Raw genomic sequence first — 12,206 nt, 5'->3', positions numbered from 1 at the left:
CCATGGCATTGGAGTTGTGAAAGGAAGAAGAATTTGAGTGACTTAAAGACCAGATTAAATGGGGTTTTATCGTAGTGACCACTTAAACACTCAACCTTTCTATGCACATGGGGGCACAAGTAAATCACTTCAGGGTCGGAGAAGTTGAGGGATGCCTGTAGCTCTAAGACAAAGCTGAGGAGGCCTCAGTGTTTGGGATCAAGGGCTGTTAATGCTGCATAGGTGTGAATCTTTCTGGTCTTTCTTCCTGAAGAAATCTTTCAGGCCATTTGCCTGGAGGTTTAGCTTAAGAGAGGCTTTGTTTTGAATGTGTAAATAATCAATTGCTGAAATTGGTCAGATTTTCTCCTGACTGGTTGTTCCTAAATTCTTAGGATACGTCCTAGTAAAATTACACTTTGTGAATTGTCAGATGTGTAATTGTTGCATTTTGGATGTATCTAACTTTTTTTTTCTTTTTTTTTTTCTTTTTTTTTTTTTAATATTTCCGTTTAAGGTATCTGTTTGCAGGTCAGAAAAATGAGATATGTAATTGTGTAATGCTCTGAAATGTAAAAAAACAAACTGTAAATAAAATTGACTAAATCTGAATTATTTGTGTGTGTTTCTCAAAAAGCTTTGAAACAAATCCAGGATGTCAGAGTATTTTATCTGTATGCCGGATTTAGAGGACACCCTTAAAAAGTAAATTGTCCTTTTCCATGCATTCTTAAAGATGAAGTGCTTGATGTAAATACTACTGGTATACTTCTTAATTTGGAGATGATTATTTATCTGTCCCTTTTGTTTCAGAACCAGCTCTGTAGAGGGCTTTCTGGAAAGTTGATTAAATTTCTCCCTAAATTACCTTTTGGGCCATATATTTGAGTATGGATAATGTCACTGGAGCAGTGGGGAAAGTTTTCAGTTTCCATCTCAGAGCCACTCAGGGCTGCTCTCCACTGCCATTCCAGCTTTCCTTGCATGGTTTTTGCTCACTATTGGGGCATTTTCATGCAATGCACTTGACTTTTTTTTTTTTGCTGTGCCTTTTGGTCCTTACCTGACCATGTGAATTCCTGTGTCCTCCAGCCCATTCCTGCTTCAGCCTTGCAATGCCTTGTGAAGAGTCTCCTGCTGCTCATCCCAAAGCAGTTTTCATCCTGGTTTTTCCAGAATTGCCCACATAGGCAATCGTGACAGATGTCAAAATTTAAGCTCAGACTGAATTTAAACAGACATGAAAATGAGGGCAAGGATTTAATCATCAAACCCTGAAAATATTTTTGTTTTAAGATTGAATTTCGTATATTCATGATACTGTCTGGTCTTGCCAAAGGATTCAGTTTCTTTTTACCTTTTAAAATGATTCTGTTGTGCCCACAGAAGTATTTGAAATCTCAAGTGTCAAACCCATGGCAGTTCAAATTTTCCTCAAGCTGACAGTCATTAATTGCTAATTAAGCTTCCAAATATACCAGCTTAACAGTTCCCAAAAAGCCCCACTGGTCAATGCTTTTTGAATGTGATAAACACACAATAAATTTTGTAAAAAAAAAAAAAAAAAAAGAAAAAATTTGGAAAAAAAATCTGTTTCACTTCTCTGTATTCTCTCCTGCAAACAGAAACAGTTTCTTTAAGTAGATAAGCTGTATTTTGTTACTAAAACCAGCTGCTCTTGGAGTCAGGAGCCCATGGGAGGTGGGTCAGGTGCCTGCACCACTTCCTTGAGGTTTAGAGCTCAAGTGAACTGGTTCTGAGTTAGTTGCTCGAAGCCAAGCAGTGGCAAAATCAGTATTAACATTGTTGTTTTTTCTTTAGAAGACCTGGAAGCTTTGTTCTCTTAATTCATACAAAATTAGAATAGCACTGCAGTTGGCACAGGCAGAGTCTGCTCAGATGTTTGCTGGGGAGCAGCAGGTATGGGAGGTGTTTTTTGGGTGGTTTTATGTTCAAAAGAACTGTTTGTGGAAGGCGTTTAAAGCCAGTTTGGAGTTGTAGCTGATGAGTTTTGAGTCTTTCCTCAGTTTCCTAGTGACTGTGCTGTGTTCTGCAGGCTGGACAGGGCTCCAAACAAGTGATTTATTCTGGTAAATTGACCTTGTACAGCACCATGTTACAGTGAGTTGAAAATCTCTTCGTTCCCATCCCTGATTCTCCTTTAACTCCAAAGGAGCTGCTGGTGTGGGTTCTGCAGCTCCAGGGGCTTCAGGCAGGCACAGAGCCTTGAGGGCTGGGATGAGGCTTGGGGCTGGTTTAGTTAAACTAAAACCCCAGATTGCTGTGCCACAGCTCCCATGGCACTTCCCATCACTGCTAAATCCCTGATTTATCCCTGCTGCCCCCAGGAGCACCCTGTGCCAGGGCTGGGTGCCACAGCCTCAGCTGTGCTGGGGGAACCAGGAAGGATTTCTTCTTGGAAAGGGTGGTTGGGCATTGGAACTGCCCAGGGAGGTTGGATCCCCATCCCTGGAGGTGCCCAGGGAATTCCTGGAGGTGGCACTGAGAGCTCTGGGCTGGGGACAGGGTGGGGATCAGGCACAGAATGGACTTGGAGGTGTTTTCCAACCTCAATCCTTCTGTGGCTGCCTTCAGAGCAGCAGCAGAGAGGCTGATTGTTCATTTTCCCATCATTTAATGGGATAAATTGCAAATGTGCCTTTTGTAGTTAATGCAATGCCTCGGTGTGGTTGTTGGGTATTTATGACCTCACTTTAGGGGAGGATGGGGCAGGGCATGATGAGCTCCTGGTACAGGGTTCTGTTCCTCTGGACATCTTCAGCTTCCATTAAAATTCCCTGGCAGAGAGAGCAGTGATTCCACAACTTGGAGCTCTTTCCCCAGAGGTGATTGAAGTGTGAGGCTGCAGGAGCAAAGCTGGAAGCAGTGGGAGATGTGTTTGTGTGTGTGTGTGGAGTGCAGGAAATGGGGCTGGTACTCGTTAGTGCTCTAATTAGAGTTGTAACTTTGTGTCAACACCTCAGTGAGATAATCATCTCTGATGAGTTGGTTTCTCTTTCAGACACTGCTGTGTTTGGTTTGGAGCTACAGAACTACCCTGGGGTGGGGTTTGTGGGGTGATTTAGGTGTGTGCAAGGCTGAAAAGATTTTGTTTTGCGTTTTTCAAACATAATTTCTAACTGTGGTTAGGCTCAGAGTAGCACAGGTGAGGAAGTGCAAGAGTTGATTTTGCATTGCTGGCCCTTAGCTCTGGTTCTGTTTAACTCTCTTAAGTCCTGGAATTGATTTTCTTTCATGTCTGCTAAAACTGTCACAGTAGAATAGGAAAGTGAATTTTGGAAAATAAATGTCACCAGCTCATTCTCAGCATCATCATCTGTCCTGCCTGTTCTGTGAAGCCAGTGAGAGCACAGAGCAGCTTTCTTGGCTGAGGAGCTGTGGGAAGGAGCAGACTGATCAGCAGGGAAAGGCTATTTCAGTCCATCTTTGCTTTATAATTGTGTTCCAGTGAATTCCTGCAGGAACAGCAAATTCAGGCAGTGCAGGGGGTCCCTCACTGATCTGCAGCTGAAGGCTGAGCTGGAGCCTAAAGGGATGGATGGCAGTGTGTGGTGGCTTAATCCAGTGGGTAAAATGACCAGGATTGTTTAAAAAGGGAATTTTCCATAACTAACAAAGCTTCTGACCATGGAGTGATCACCCACATACAACACTGAAAACTTGTGTAGCTGACATGAGATCCATGAGATCAGGTTGGAGAGATGGGGATGAGAAAATCCAGCCCCAAATTCCCCTGAATCCCTGATGGAAGGATCCTGTTGTGATCCCTGGCAGCTCCCAGCCAGCACTGAGCCCCCCCAGCTGCTGCTCTGGGACACCTTTGGATTTTAGTTACAAACCTGGCAGGGTGTTCATAGGGTGGCTGTTTAGGTAAATAACATCTCCTTGCATGGTGGCTTTTCCCTTCTCTCCTCTGCTCACCCTCCTGGCATTTTTAGGCCCCTGGTCTAGTCTGACCTATCTGTCTCTGTGGTGAGAACTGTTTGTGGACACTTGGATGGGTTTTACCAAACAGCAGCAATTCCTTCCAGAAATATCTCTAATTATTGGGGTTTAATTGTTGGATCCTAATAGCAGCTTGTGATTCTCTATGATTTACTCATACATTTCAATCTTCTGTGTTACCTGGGATGTGGATACATTCCAGACTGTCATTTAAGTTAATTTATGATTTTTTTTCATAAATTTAACAGTGACACAAGTGCCCTTGTGTGAGCACAAGGCAGAGCAGCAGTTCCCAGGCAGGGCTGTGGTGCCAGGGAGTTGGTGACTGGTTTGCCATCCTGCTTTTTCCAGTTTGGGATAAGCCCCTGGAGCAGCACCTTAGTGCTCACATCCAGGGCTCCGTGTTTTCCACAGGAAAAAACCACTGGTGTTCCTGGCAGGAGGTGGGAGCAGCAGGAGCTGACAGAGCAGGAGCTGACAGAGCAGGGCTTGCAGGCTTCAGAAAACCTGAGCCACCTTGCACCTCCAGCAGGGAGACACGTGGGAGCCAAAGGAAATTAAAAAAAAAGGAGGAATAACCTGGGAAAGGTGACTCCCTGTGCTCGTGCCTGGGATGTGGCACCTTTGATCTCCTCTTGCTGCCTGCCCATGGCCTGAGGGGAGAGCTCAGCAGCAGCCTGCAGGCAGCAATTGCTCAGGGAGCAAATCAGGATCCCCTGGAGCAAGTTTAAATCCAGGCTTTGCTCCTTCAGTGTGAGAAGAAATGGATCTGTGGGGTTTATTTGAGCTCTTTGGATAAGTTATTCCCAAATCAGGACCAGGCACATTTTGAACAGCTGGAATTCTGTTTCCATGCCAGTGATTCCATCCCTGAGTGCAGAGGAGGAAGAGAAGACTGTGAGCTGAGGAAATTCCAGGTGTGTGACTCCCTGTGGGATGGGGCAGAGGCACAGGGGAGGCTCAGCTCTGTTGCAGCTGGGACAGGAAATGATACAGAAACCGAGGCAGGGAGCTGAAATCAAGCACTGCAATATTGATTGCATTTGTGACAGTGAAACCCTGGGTGCTGTTTGTGTCATGGCAGGGTTTGAAAAGCAATGGATGATGGATCTGTCCTGTCACTTTGTCATTAGCAAGGCTGATTCTGGAAAAACAGAATCTTTGCAAAAATATGTCTGTAACAGAGGATTGTGCCCTCTGTGTCCTGCTCACACCTGCAGGAATCACACTTGGAATAATCCAAGTTTGATCTGAGGAAATCTGCACTGCCCCCTCTGTGTGCAGCCTCCTGCTTGGCTGATGTCATTTGTGCAACTTGAAATCAGGTTGTTCTTTAGAAAAAAACACATCTAGGTCAGTTTTCATGTTTGTTTACAGATGTTTTGGATGCCAAATATGCAGGATGAGTAAGGAATATTCTCCTACACTCCAGGCATGTGCTGGGAATGTGCTTTGGGAGGCAAGTGCTTGCGCTGAGGTTCTGTAACAGAATCACAGCAAATTCAGGTGCCAGAATTGTCCTTGTCCTCCTTTAACAGGTGCACAAAGGGATCTTGCTTTGTCAGTAAAATAAGCAGATACAATTCCAACCAAATATTTGCTTAAATGCTAATTTAGCATCATTTTTTATTTAGTAATATGTAGGATTTTTGTTTGGCTTTAGGAAATGTTGGGGTTTAATTGCACCTCTGCAGTGCTTCAGGATTTTAAAGCACATGGTGCCAGTTTGGGTATTTAACAGCTCTGGTGAAAAGGAACTAAAGCCACAAAAACTATTTTTGAAAGAATTGTAGTCAGTTTAGTTAGGAGTTTAGTTAATGAAAAAGAAAAGTCTTTCTTTGAGGTATTTCAAGTGTTGAGGGATTTAGGAATAATCTCTTCTGATACATTTATTTGGAAAAATCTGGGTTTGACCACATTTTAGGAATTCTTGATACTGTGTCATGTATTTCAGGCAATTAGGCACTTAAAGGGAAGAATGTGTTGCTGCTCTTTGTTTTCCTGGTGGCTGCTGAAGGCTGTAAAAGAAACAGTTCTTGCTTTTAGTTCATCATCTGGAAGAGCAGCCTCCTTTCCCTCTTCTCCACTGGTTACAAATGGAATCTGTAGCAGGGAAATAGAGTTTTGTGTCTCCTGTTCCACAGTTTTATCCCCCAGGAAGGTGCATAAATGTTACTGTAGCTATTTAAATTTGGGCTCCTGGCCTTGAGGTTTAATCCCTGATGGGATGTGCTGCTATTTTTGTTTCCCTTGTCCTTCTGGGGTGCCTTTTCTCCCCCTCCATGGCTGCCTGGTGTCCTTCTGCTTTTCCTTTGGAGATAAAAGCCAGGACTTTCAAAGGCAGAGCTTCTCTTTGGACAGCAGTGAATAAAGGGATTGAGAAAATGTTCACATTGAAAAATCAGAATCCCCAAGGCAGTGCAGGCTGCCAGGAAAAGGCTGTGTGAGCTGAGTTCAGTGGGGCAGGCAGGAAAGGCCTGGCTCGTGTCAGGGCCTGTCCTGACACACATTTGTACCTTGTTCCTGGGGCAGTCCCTTGGGATGGCTCACAGGGAAGGGGCTGAGGGAGCTGGGAAGGGGCTCAGAAGGAGAAAAGGAGGCTCAGGGGGACCTTGTGGCTCTGCACAACTCCCTGACAGGAGGGGACAGCCAGGGAGGCATCCAGGATGAGAGGGAACGGCCTCAGGCTGGGCCAGGGCAGGCTCAGGGTGGACACAGCAGGAATTTCTCCATGGAAAGGGGGCTCAGGGATTGGAACTGCCCAGGGAGGTTTGGATCCCCATCCCTGGAGTGTCCAAGAAAGGGCTGGAGGTGACACTGAGTGCTCTGGGCTGGGGACAGGGTGGGGTCAGGCACAGGTGGGACTCAGTGATCTGGAAGGGTCTGGGGTCTGTGTGATCCTGGGATTGTGTGGGATTCTGCCTGCAGCAGTTGGATGGAGCTCACTGGAACCTGTGAGCTCACTGGAGATCCCACAGAGCACAGATCCCACATGGAGTGAGTGACCCACAGATCCCACATGGAGTGAGTGACCCCATGGGATGGTGACAAACAGACAATGGCACTCAGGAAGCTCAGGGGGTTCAGTGGCACAGACATTGAGCTGTCACTCAGCTTTTCAGTCACTCTCTCCATAGAATCCCAGACAGGTTTGGGCTGGGAGGGACTTTAAAGCTCATCCAGTGTCACCCCTGCCATGGGTGGGACACCTTCCACTAGCCCAGGTTGCCTCAGGTCCTGTCCAGCCTGACCCTGGGGCAGCCACAGCTTCTCTGGACAATCTGTGCCAGGGCCTCTCCCTCCTCCCAGTAAGAACTGGTGGCTGACTGGTGATGGTTCCTGCAGGGCTCAGTACTTGGGCTGTTCCTGTCTGCTTTATCATAATTTATTCCCATTCTGTGGAGTAAATGGGAAAACAGAGGCAGCCATGGGGAAGGAGCCCCATTAGCAGGTTTAGAGTTCTGTGCTCCCTCAGGCTCTCGTGTGGGAGGGCACTGCAGGGTCAGATTCAGCTTTGTGTTGTGAACTGCCATCAATGTATAGATTTTGTGAATTAATCTCCCTGCTTCCTGAGCTGTCTTTTATTGTCTTTACAATTGGAATTCTCTCTGGATGCTGAAATGGGGTGAGATGTAACAGATTGGTTCTGTGGCTCCTCCTCAAAGCCCAGCCCCGGAGGAGTTTGCTCACTTGTGTCTGTCTTGTGATAATGTCAATCTATTTTTTGTCTTCTGCACACGATGCACAAAGCAGGCGAGCCAGTAACTTTCCTGGCCACCTCAGCTTTTGCTTTACCTACTTTTGCAATATGTACTGGAAGACATTTAACCATGTTCCCTTTCTCTCCCCTTTTCAGCTCAGAGACACTAATGACCCGCTGTTTTTATGGAACCTCACTACACTGCCACGAAGAGCACCAGCTCATCAGGACTGAGAGAAATCTGAGACTGACTTGTCCTATTTTTCCTCTGAAATCTTCACCAAGTAGTAAACATTTTTTTTGAAGGGGAAAGGGGGTAAAAGATGTTAAAGCTCCCCCTCGCACCATTAGGGCGCCTGTACCTAATGTACATTTTCCTTAAAATTTCAAAAGATGTTAGGAAATATTTTATAAAACTTTTTTGCAATAAATGACGCATGAAATGACGAAAGACTCTATGACACTTACATGCAAGGAACCACTTGAATTCTTAGGATGAAGACTCACTGCAGATAAAACTGGGGTTTTTGTAATGTGACAGTCACTTTGTATGTTTTGAGAGGTGCCAGTGATGGAGCCAATTTGCCTGGGAAGTTGACTGTAACTTTTGAACTTTTCTTTTAATTCTTGACTTTAGCATTGCAATTTTCCATTCTCTGAGGCTTAGTTAGTATTTAGTGCAGGTGTTAGCAGAGCTGTGATCTGTGATCAAAGCATGTCCAAACCCAGTTGTATTGTGAAATATGAACAGTCCTGCTATTGAGACCAACATTTCCCATAGAGGTGATGGAAAGGACAGTGACCACAAACTCCATGGATCTCTGTTTTATGGGAAAGCTCCTTCTGTGTGAATATGGTTGCATTTTATTTATGCTATTGTAACACTTAGGGAATTGAGGGTTGTGAAATAAGCTTGAGAGGGGCTACAAGGCAGAGAGCAGCGTTGTGCTTCTAATCCTATAACAGGATGGGAATCATGAGTGGAGAGTGATTCAATGGGATGGCATTTCTATTTCAAATCATGGGTTATTTTTTCCTTTTGACATAAATATTTTTCAGATAGGTAACTAGTAGAGAGCAAAGGTTTTATTAGAGTTTCTGATGGTTGTTGATCTGAGTTGACTTCTTTGAAAAGCTGTAAATCAAAAAAGTAAAAAAAGAAACCCACTGGGTTTTATCCATTTTATTCCCCTCCCACAAAGGTCTTGGGTAAGACTGACTTCAGTGGAGCTTGGGAATGCTGGACACGCTGCTGAAATCTTGAGTTATTAAATATTAATTTATTTGTCACTAATTATTTCCATTGTGTGCACACTGTCTCGGCAGAACCATTTCTTTAAAGTTCTTAGCAGGGGATTTATTGTGTAACCCGGGAAAATAAATATTTGTTTTGAAGAGATGAAAATGTGCACATAATCTACTAAAAGTCAAATTTCTGTTTCTATAGAGATTAAAGGACTTGTAGGAAACTCTTTTCCTCCTTACTGATATCCTGATTCAATTGGAGAAAATAGAATGTCTTTGTCTGGATCGTTTAAAACCAGAGGGACTTTTCCAAGGGGCCTCTGGGTCAGCACAGAGACAATTTCTTCGTGTCTGGAGCCTGAATGAACCACATAAAATCTGAAGTTAGGACAACTCTGTTATTGGCAACAGGTTTATACTTGTTAAACAATTGGAGAGGGGGAAGTGACAGGCTGGGACAGGCCCCCAAACCCCAGCCAGGCCCATCAGGGATTCACACACCGAGTGTGTGGCAGCTCGTGCTTTGTGCTGGTTCAGTGTCTGCTTTTCAAAGCTAAATTCTTGAGTTGTAAATGGCAGAAATTGAATATTCACTACCTACTTTTTAAGAGCAGGCTGTACAGTGCTGTGCAGTGCATTCAAATTGTACCGTTGGCCATAAGGATTTCATCATAAACTACAAACTTCTTTAAAAATTTGGATGAATATTTGTTCTACAGTGCTTTTCCTTTTCACCAGTGGCAGAGGCCCAGCAGTCTGGTCCTGCTCAAGGCCTGGGATGTGACTAGAACTGAAAGCTTGAGACCTGTGAATGAGGCAAGGGGTGACTTGGTGCCGGGTCCGTGCCAGCCTTTCACCTCCGCTTGGATTGACAGTGGATGGGGGCTTGGCCTGATCAGGTACATTCCCCCCCACTCCCCCTAAAAACCAAACAGAAAAGCCACCAAACCACATGGCACAAATGTTTCTGCTCAGGAAAAGGCCCGGGGCTGTGGTGGCAGGGTTGTTGCACATGGCACTGAGGAGTGCCTGCTGTTGTTTTGGAAGCCGGTAGTGCCTGGCTGTGCCCCCGGATCCCCCAGGGCTCTCCTCCCCTCCCTCCCTGAGCACAGCAGCTGAAGCAGGAGGGATTAACCCAAGGGATGCAGGTGTGCACTGGAGAATATGGGTATAGAGCAAATAGCATCCAAGGGAGCTCATGTCTGCCTTGCTTTTCCCAGCATTGCGTTGGAAACCACATTTTCATTTGGAAATGAATTTGTCAGGGATATTCTAATGAGAGAGAGTGACAGTAATGTATTGCTTTTCACTTTTTTGCTTTAGTTGCTTAATATTTAAGCTTTGCTCCGTGCTACCTTCTTGTCTGTATATTGAATGGTCACTATGCCTCTTTCATTTTGTAGACTTGAATGAGGAAAATCTGATTCACCCTTTAAGGTTTGCTGAGAAGTAAAAATGATAAAGAATGTTGTGTAACATTTATTCAAATAAAGCCTTGATTTTTTTCAGTGCTCTTTTAAAGGGAAATAATGTTTTGATGTCTTTAACTTTCTTGCTTTATTAGTCCTTGACCCCAAAGCCTTTGATTTATGTCAGAAGTGGTTTTTCTGGATTAAACAAAGATTAAACTGAGGTTGCTGGTCCACTGCTGCAATTCCATCATGTGGACAAGTCTCTACCTAACCTCACCTTTCACCACAGTGGCTGAAAGATCCCAAGCCATGCTCAGCCAGCTGGAGAAAAGCAGTAGAAAAAAATGGAATTAGTGAGAAAAGATGGTGTGGTAGAGACAGATCCAAGGAAGCCCTGGTGGCTGTGCCACAGTCCATGGAAGGGCACACACAGTCCTGGGGCTGGTTTTCATGGAGTTCTCACAGTTTCACAGGTAAGTGTACAGGGAATTTCTCCATCCAGGGAGGAATTGCCTTGTCCTGAGCTGGGTTTCCTTCCCTGGAGCAGGAATCAGGTGGTGCTGGAGAGGAAATTTCTGTTCCAGAGCTCCATCCCACTGTGCTCAAAGGAGGGCCATGCCAGCAGGTATTTTTCCAAAATATCTGGTGTTGGGTTGGTGCTTGGACTTGATGATTTGAAAGGTTCATTTTTAGTCTTGGTGGTTCCATGATTCTATGGAATGGCTTTGCCATCAAATAAATGGAAGGCAGCATTTATACATGTTTTTTCCACTTGCATTTTTGGTACTGTAAAGAAACATTCCCTAAATTGAATTGTAAACTAAAAATAAGCTGCCTGAGTAAACTTGACCTCTAGAAAGTTTTGATTTCCAGGAAGCATTGGTGGTTTTGTGGCACGGGGTGTTTTTACAGCACAGAGATGCCAGGAGCTGGTGGCTCACCCAAGGGTACTAACCCTGCTGGGAAGGGCTTGTTGCAGTGACCTGTTTTAGATAAAAAGGAGTTTTTCCCCCACATGGAGCTAAGTGTGGAGTGCTGCTGTTGGCCCAGCCTGGGATCGCTGTGACAAACACCCACATGTGGCTGTGGCCCCAGCACAGCTCCAGCAGATGGTTTTCTTTTCCTTCATGGTTGTTTCTCATTCTGTCGGGATTACAGAAACTCCCATCCCCTTTCTCTCATTATTCCTTCAGCCTTGCAGCAGCTCCTCTTGAATTGGCGATGCTCATTAGGCTGGGAAATCCTGCTGAAATGTAATTGCCCGCTAATGGCTTTTCCTTTGTGCCACGCCTTGGCAGGCGCTGTGGGGACGCAGCCATGGGAGAGGTTGGCCGGGCAGATTTCAGAGCTCTGCAATTACTCCATGGATTAATCCTCACTCCAGTGCTTGGCAAAGGGACAAAGGTGACCCAAGGCCCACACAAAGCCCCTCGAATGGCGTTTGCTGCTGCCCCCAGCATCAAAAGGGCGACGCTTAATGCGGGCAAAAGTGCAGCTCTGGCACGAGGGCTTTGGAGAGATTCCATCCAAAGTGTGAGGGACCAGAGTTTAGATCTTGCAGGGTGAGACCAACAGGGGCATTGCTGAAGGGAATGGTGGCTCGGTGACAGTGGCTGAACTCACAGTGTCACTCTCTGGGTATTTGGGAGCGTTTTGGGTGAGGCCCTGCCTGAGGCCTGGCTGGGCCTGAGGGCTCCTGTGCCTCATGGACAGTGTCAGCTTTGCACGGAGGGGCCCTTGTGTGCTGGAGGGTTTGTGGAAAGCTGGGCTGGGAGGATTTGTGGAACTGAGGAGTGTTTTTGGCCCTCAGAGCCTTTGGCACTTTGGGCAGGGCCCATCTCTGCTCCAAGAGCAGCAGTGCCCGAGCTGAGCCCCTCAGACAAAACCAAACCCTTGGCAAAAAC

At 45.6% G+C, this 12,206-nt stretch overlaps 1 protein-coding gene across 6 annotated transcripts in view; it reads left to right on the top strand.

Annotated features, from left to right (window-relative positions):
- Positions 1-12,206, top strand: part of PWWP2A (PWWP domain containing 2A) — a 40,259-nt gene that overhangs the window by 13,119 nt on the left and 14,934 nt on the right. For 2 of the 6 annotated variants that reach the window (XM_033072822.1, XM_033072826.2), the window contains exon 3: positions 7,802-10,420. The exons of 3 other annotated variants lie outside the window; for them this stretch is intronic. Coding sequence is in view for 2 of the 3 variants with exons in the window: in XM_033072826.2 (XP_032928717.1) it covers positions 7,802-7,815 (14 nt within the window). In the remaining variant the exon portion in view is untranslated. Of the gene's footprint in view, positions 1-496; positions 576-7,801; positions 10,421-12,206 lie in introns of those variants that run through there. One more of the 6 variants, XM_033072824.2, reaches the window with a different exon arrangement.

The sequence above is a fragment of the Catharus ustulatus genome, chromosome 15 (assembly GCF_009819885.2).
Source record: "Catharus ustulatus isolate bCatUst1 chromosome 15, bCatUst1.pri.v2, whole genome shotgun sequence".
Classification (NCBI taxonomy): Eukaryota; Metazoa; Chordata; class Aves; order Passeriformes; family Turdidae; genus Catharus; species Catharus ustulatus.
The sequence above is the reverse complement of the archived record's forward strand: the minus strand, read 5'-3'. Positions and strand labels throughout refer to the sequence as shown.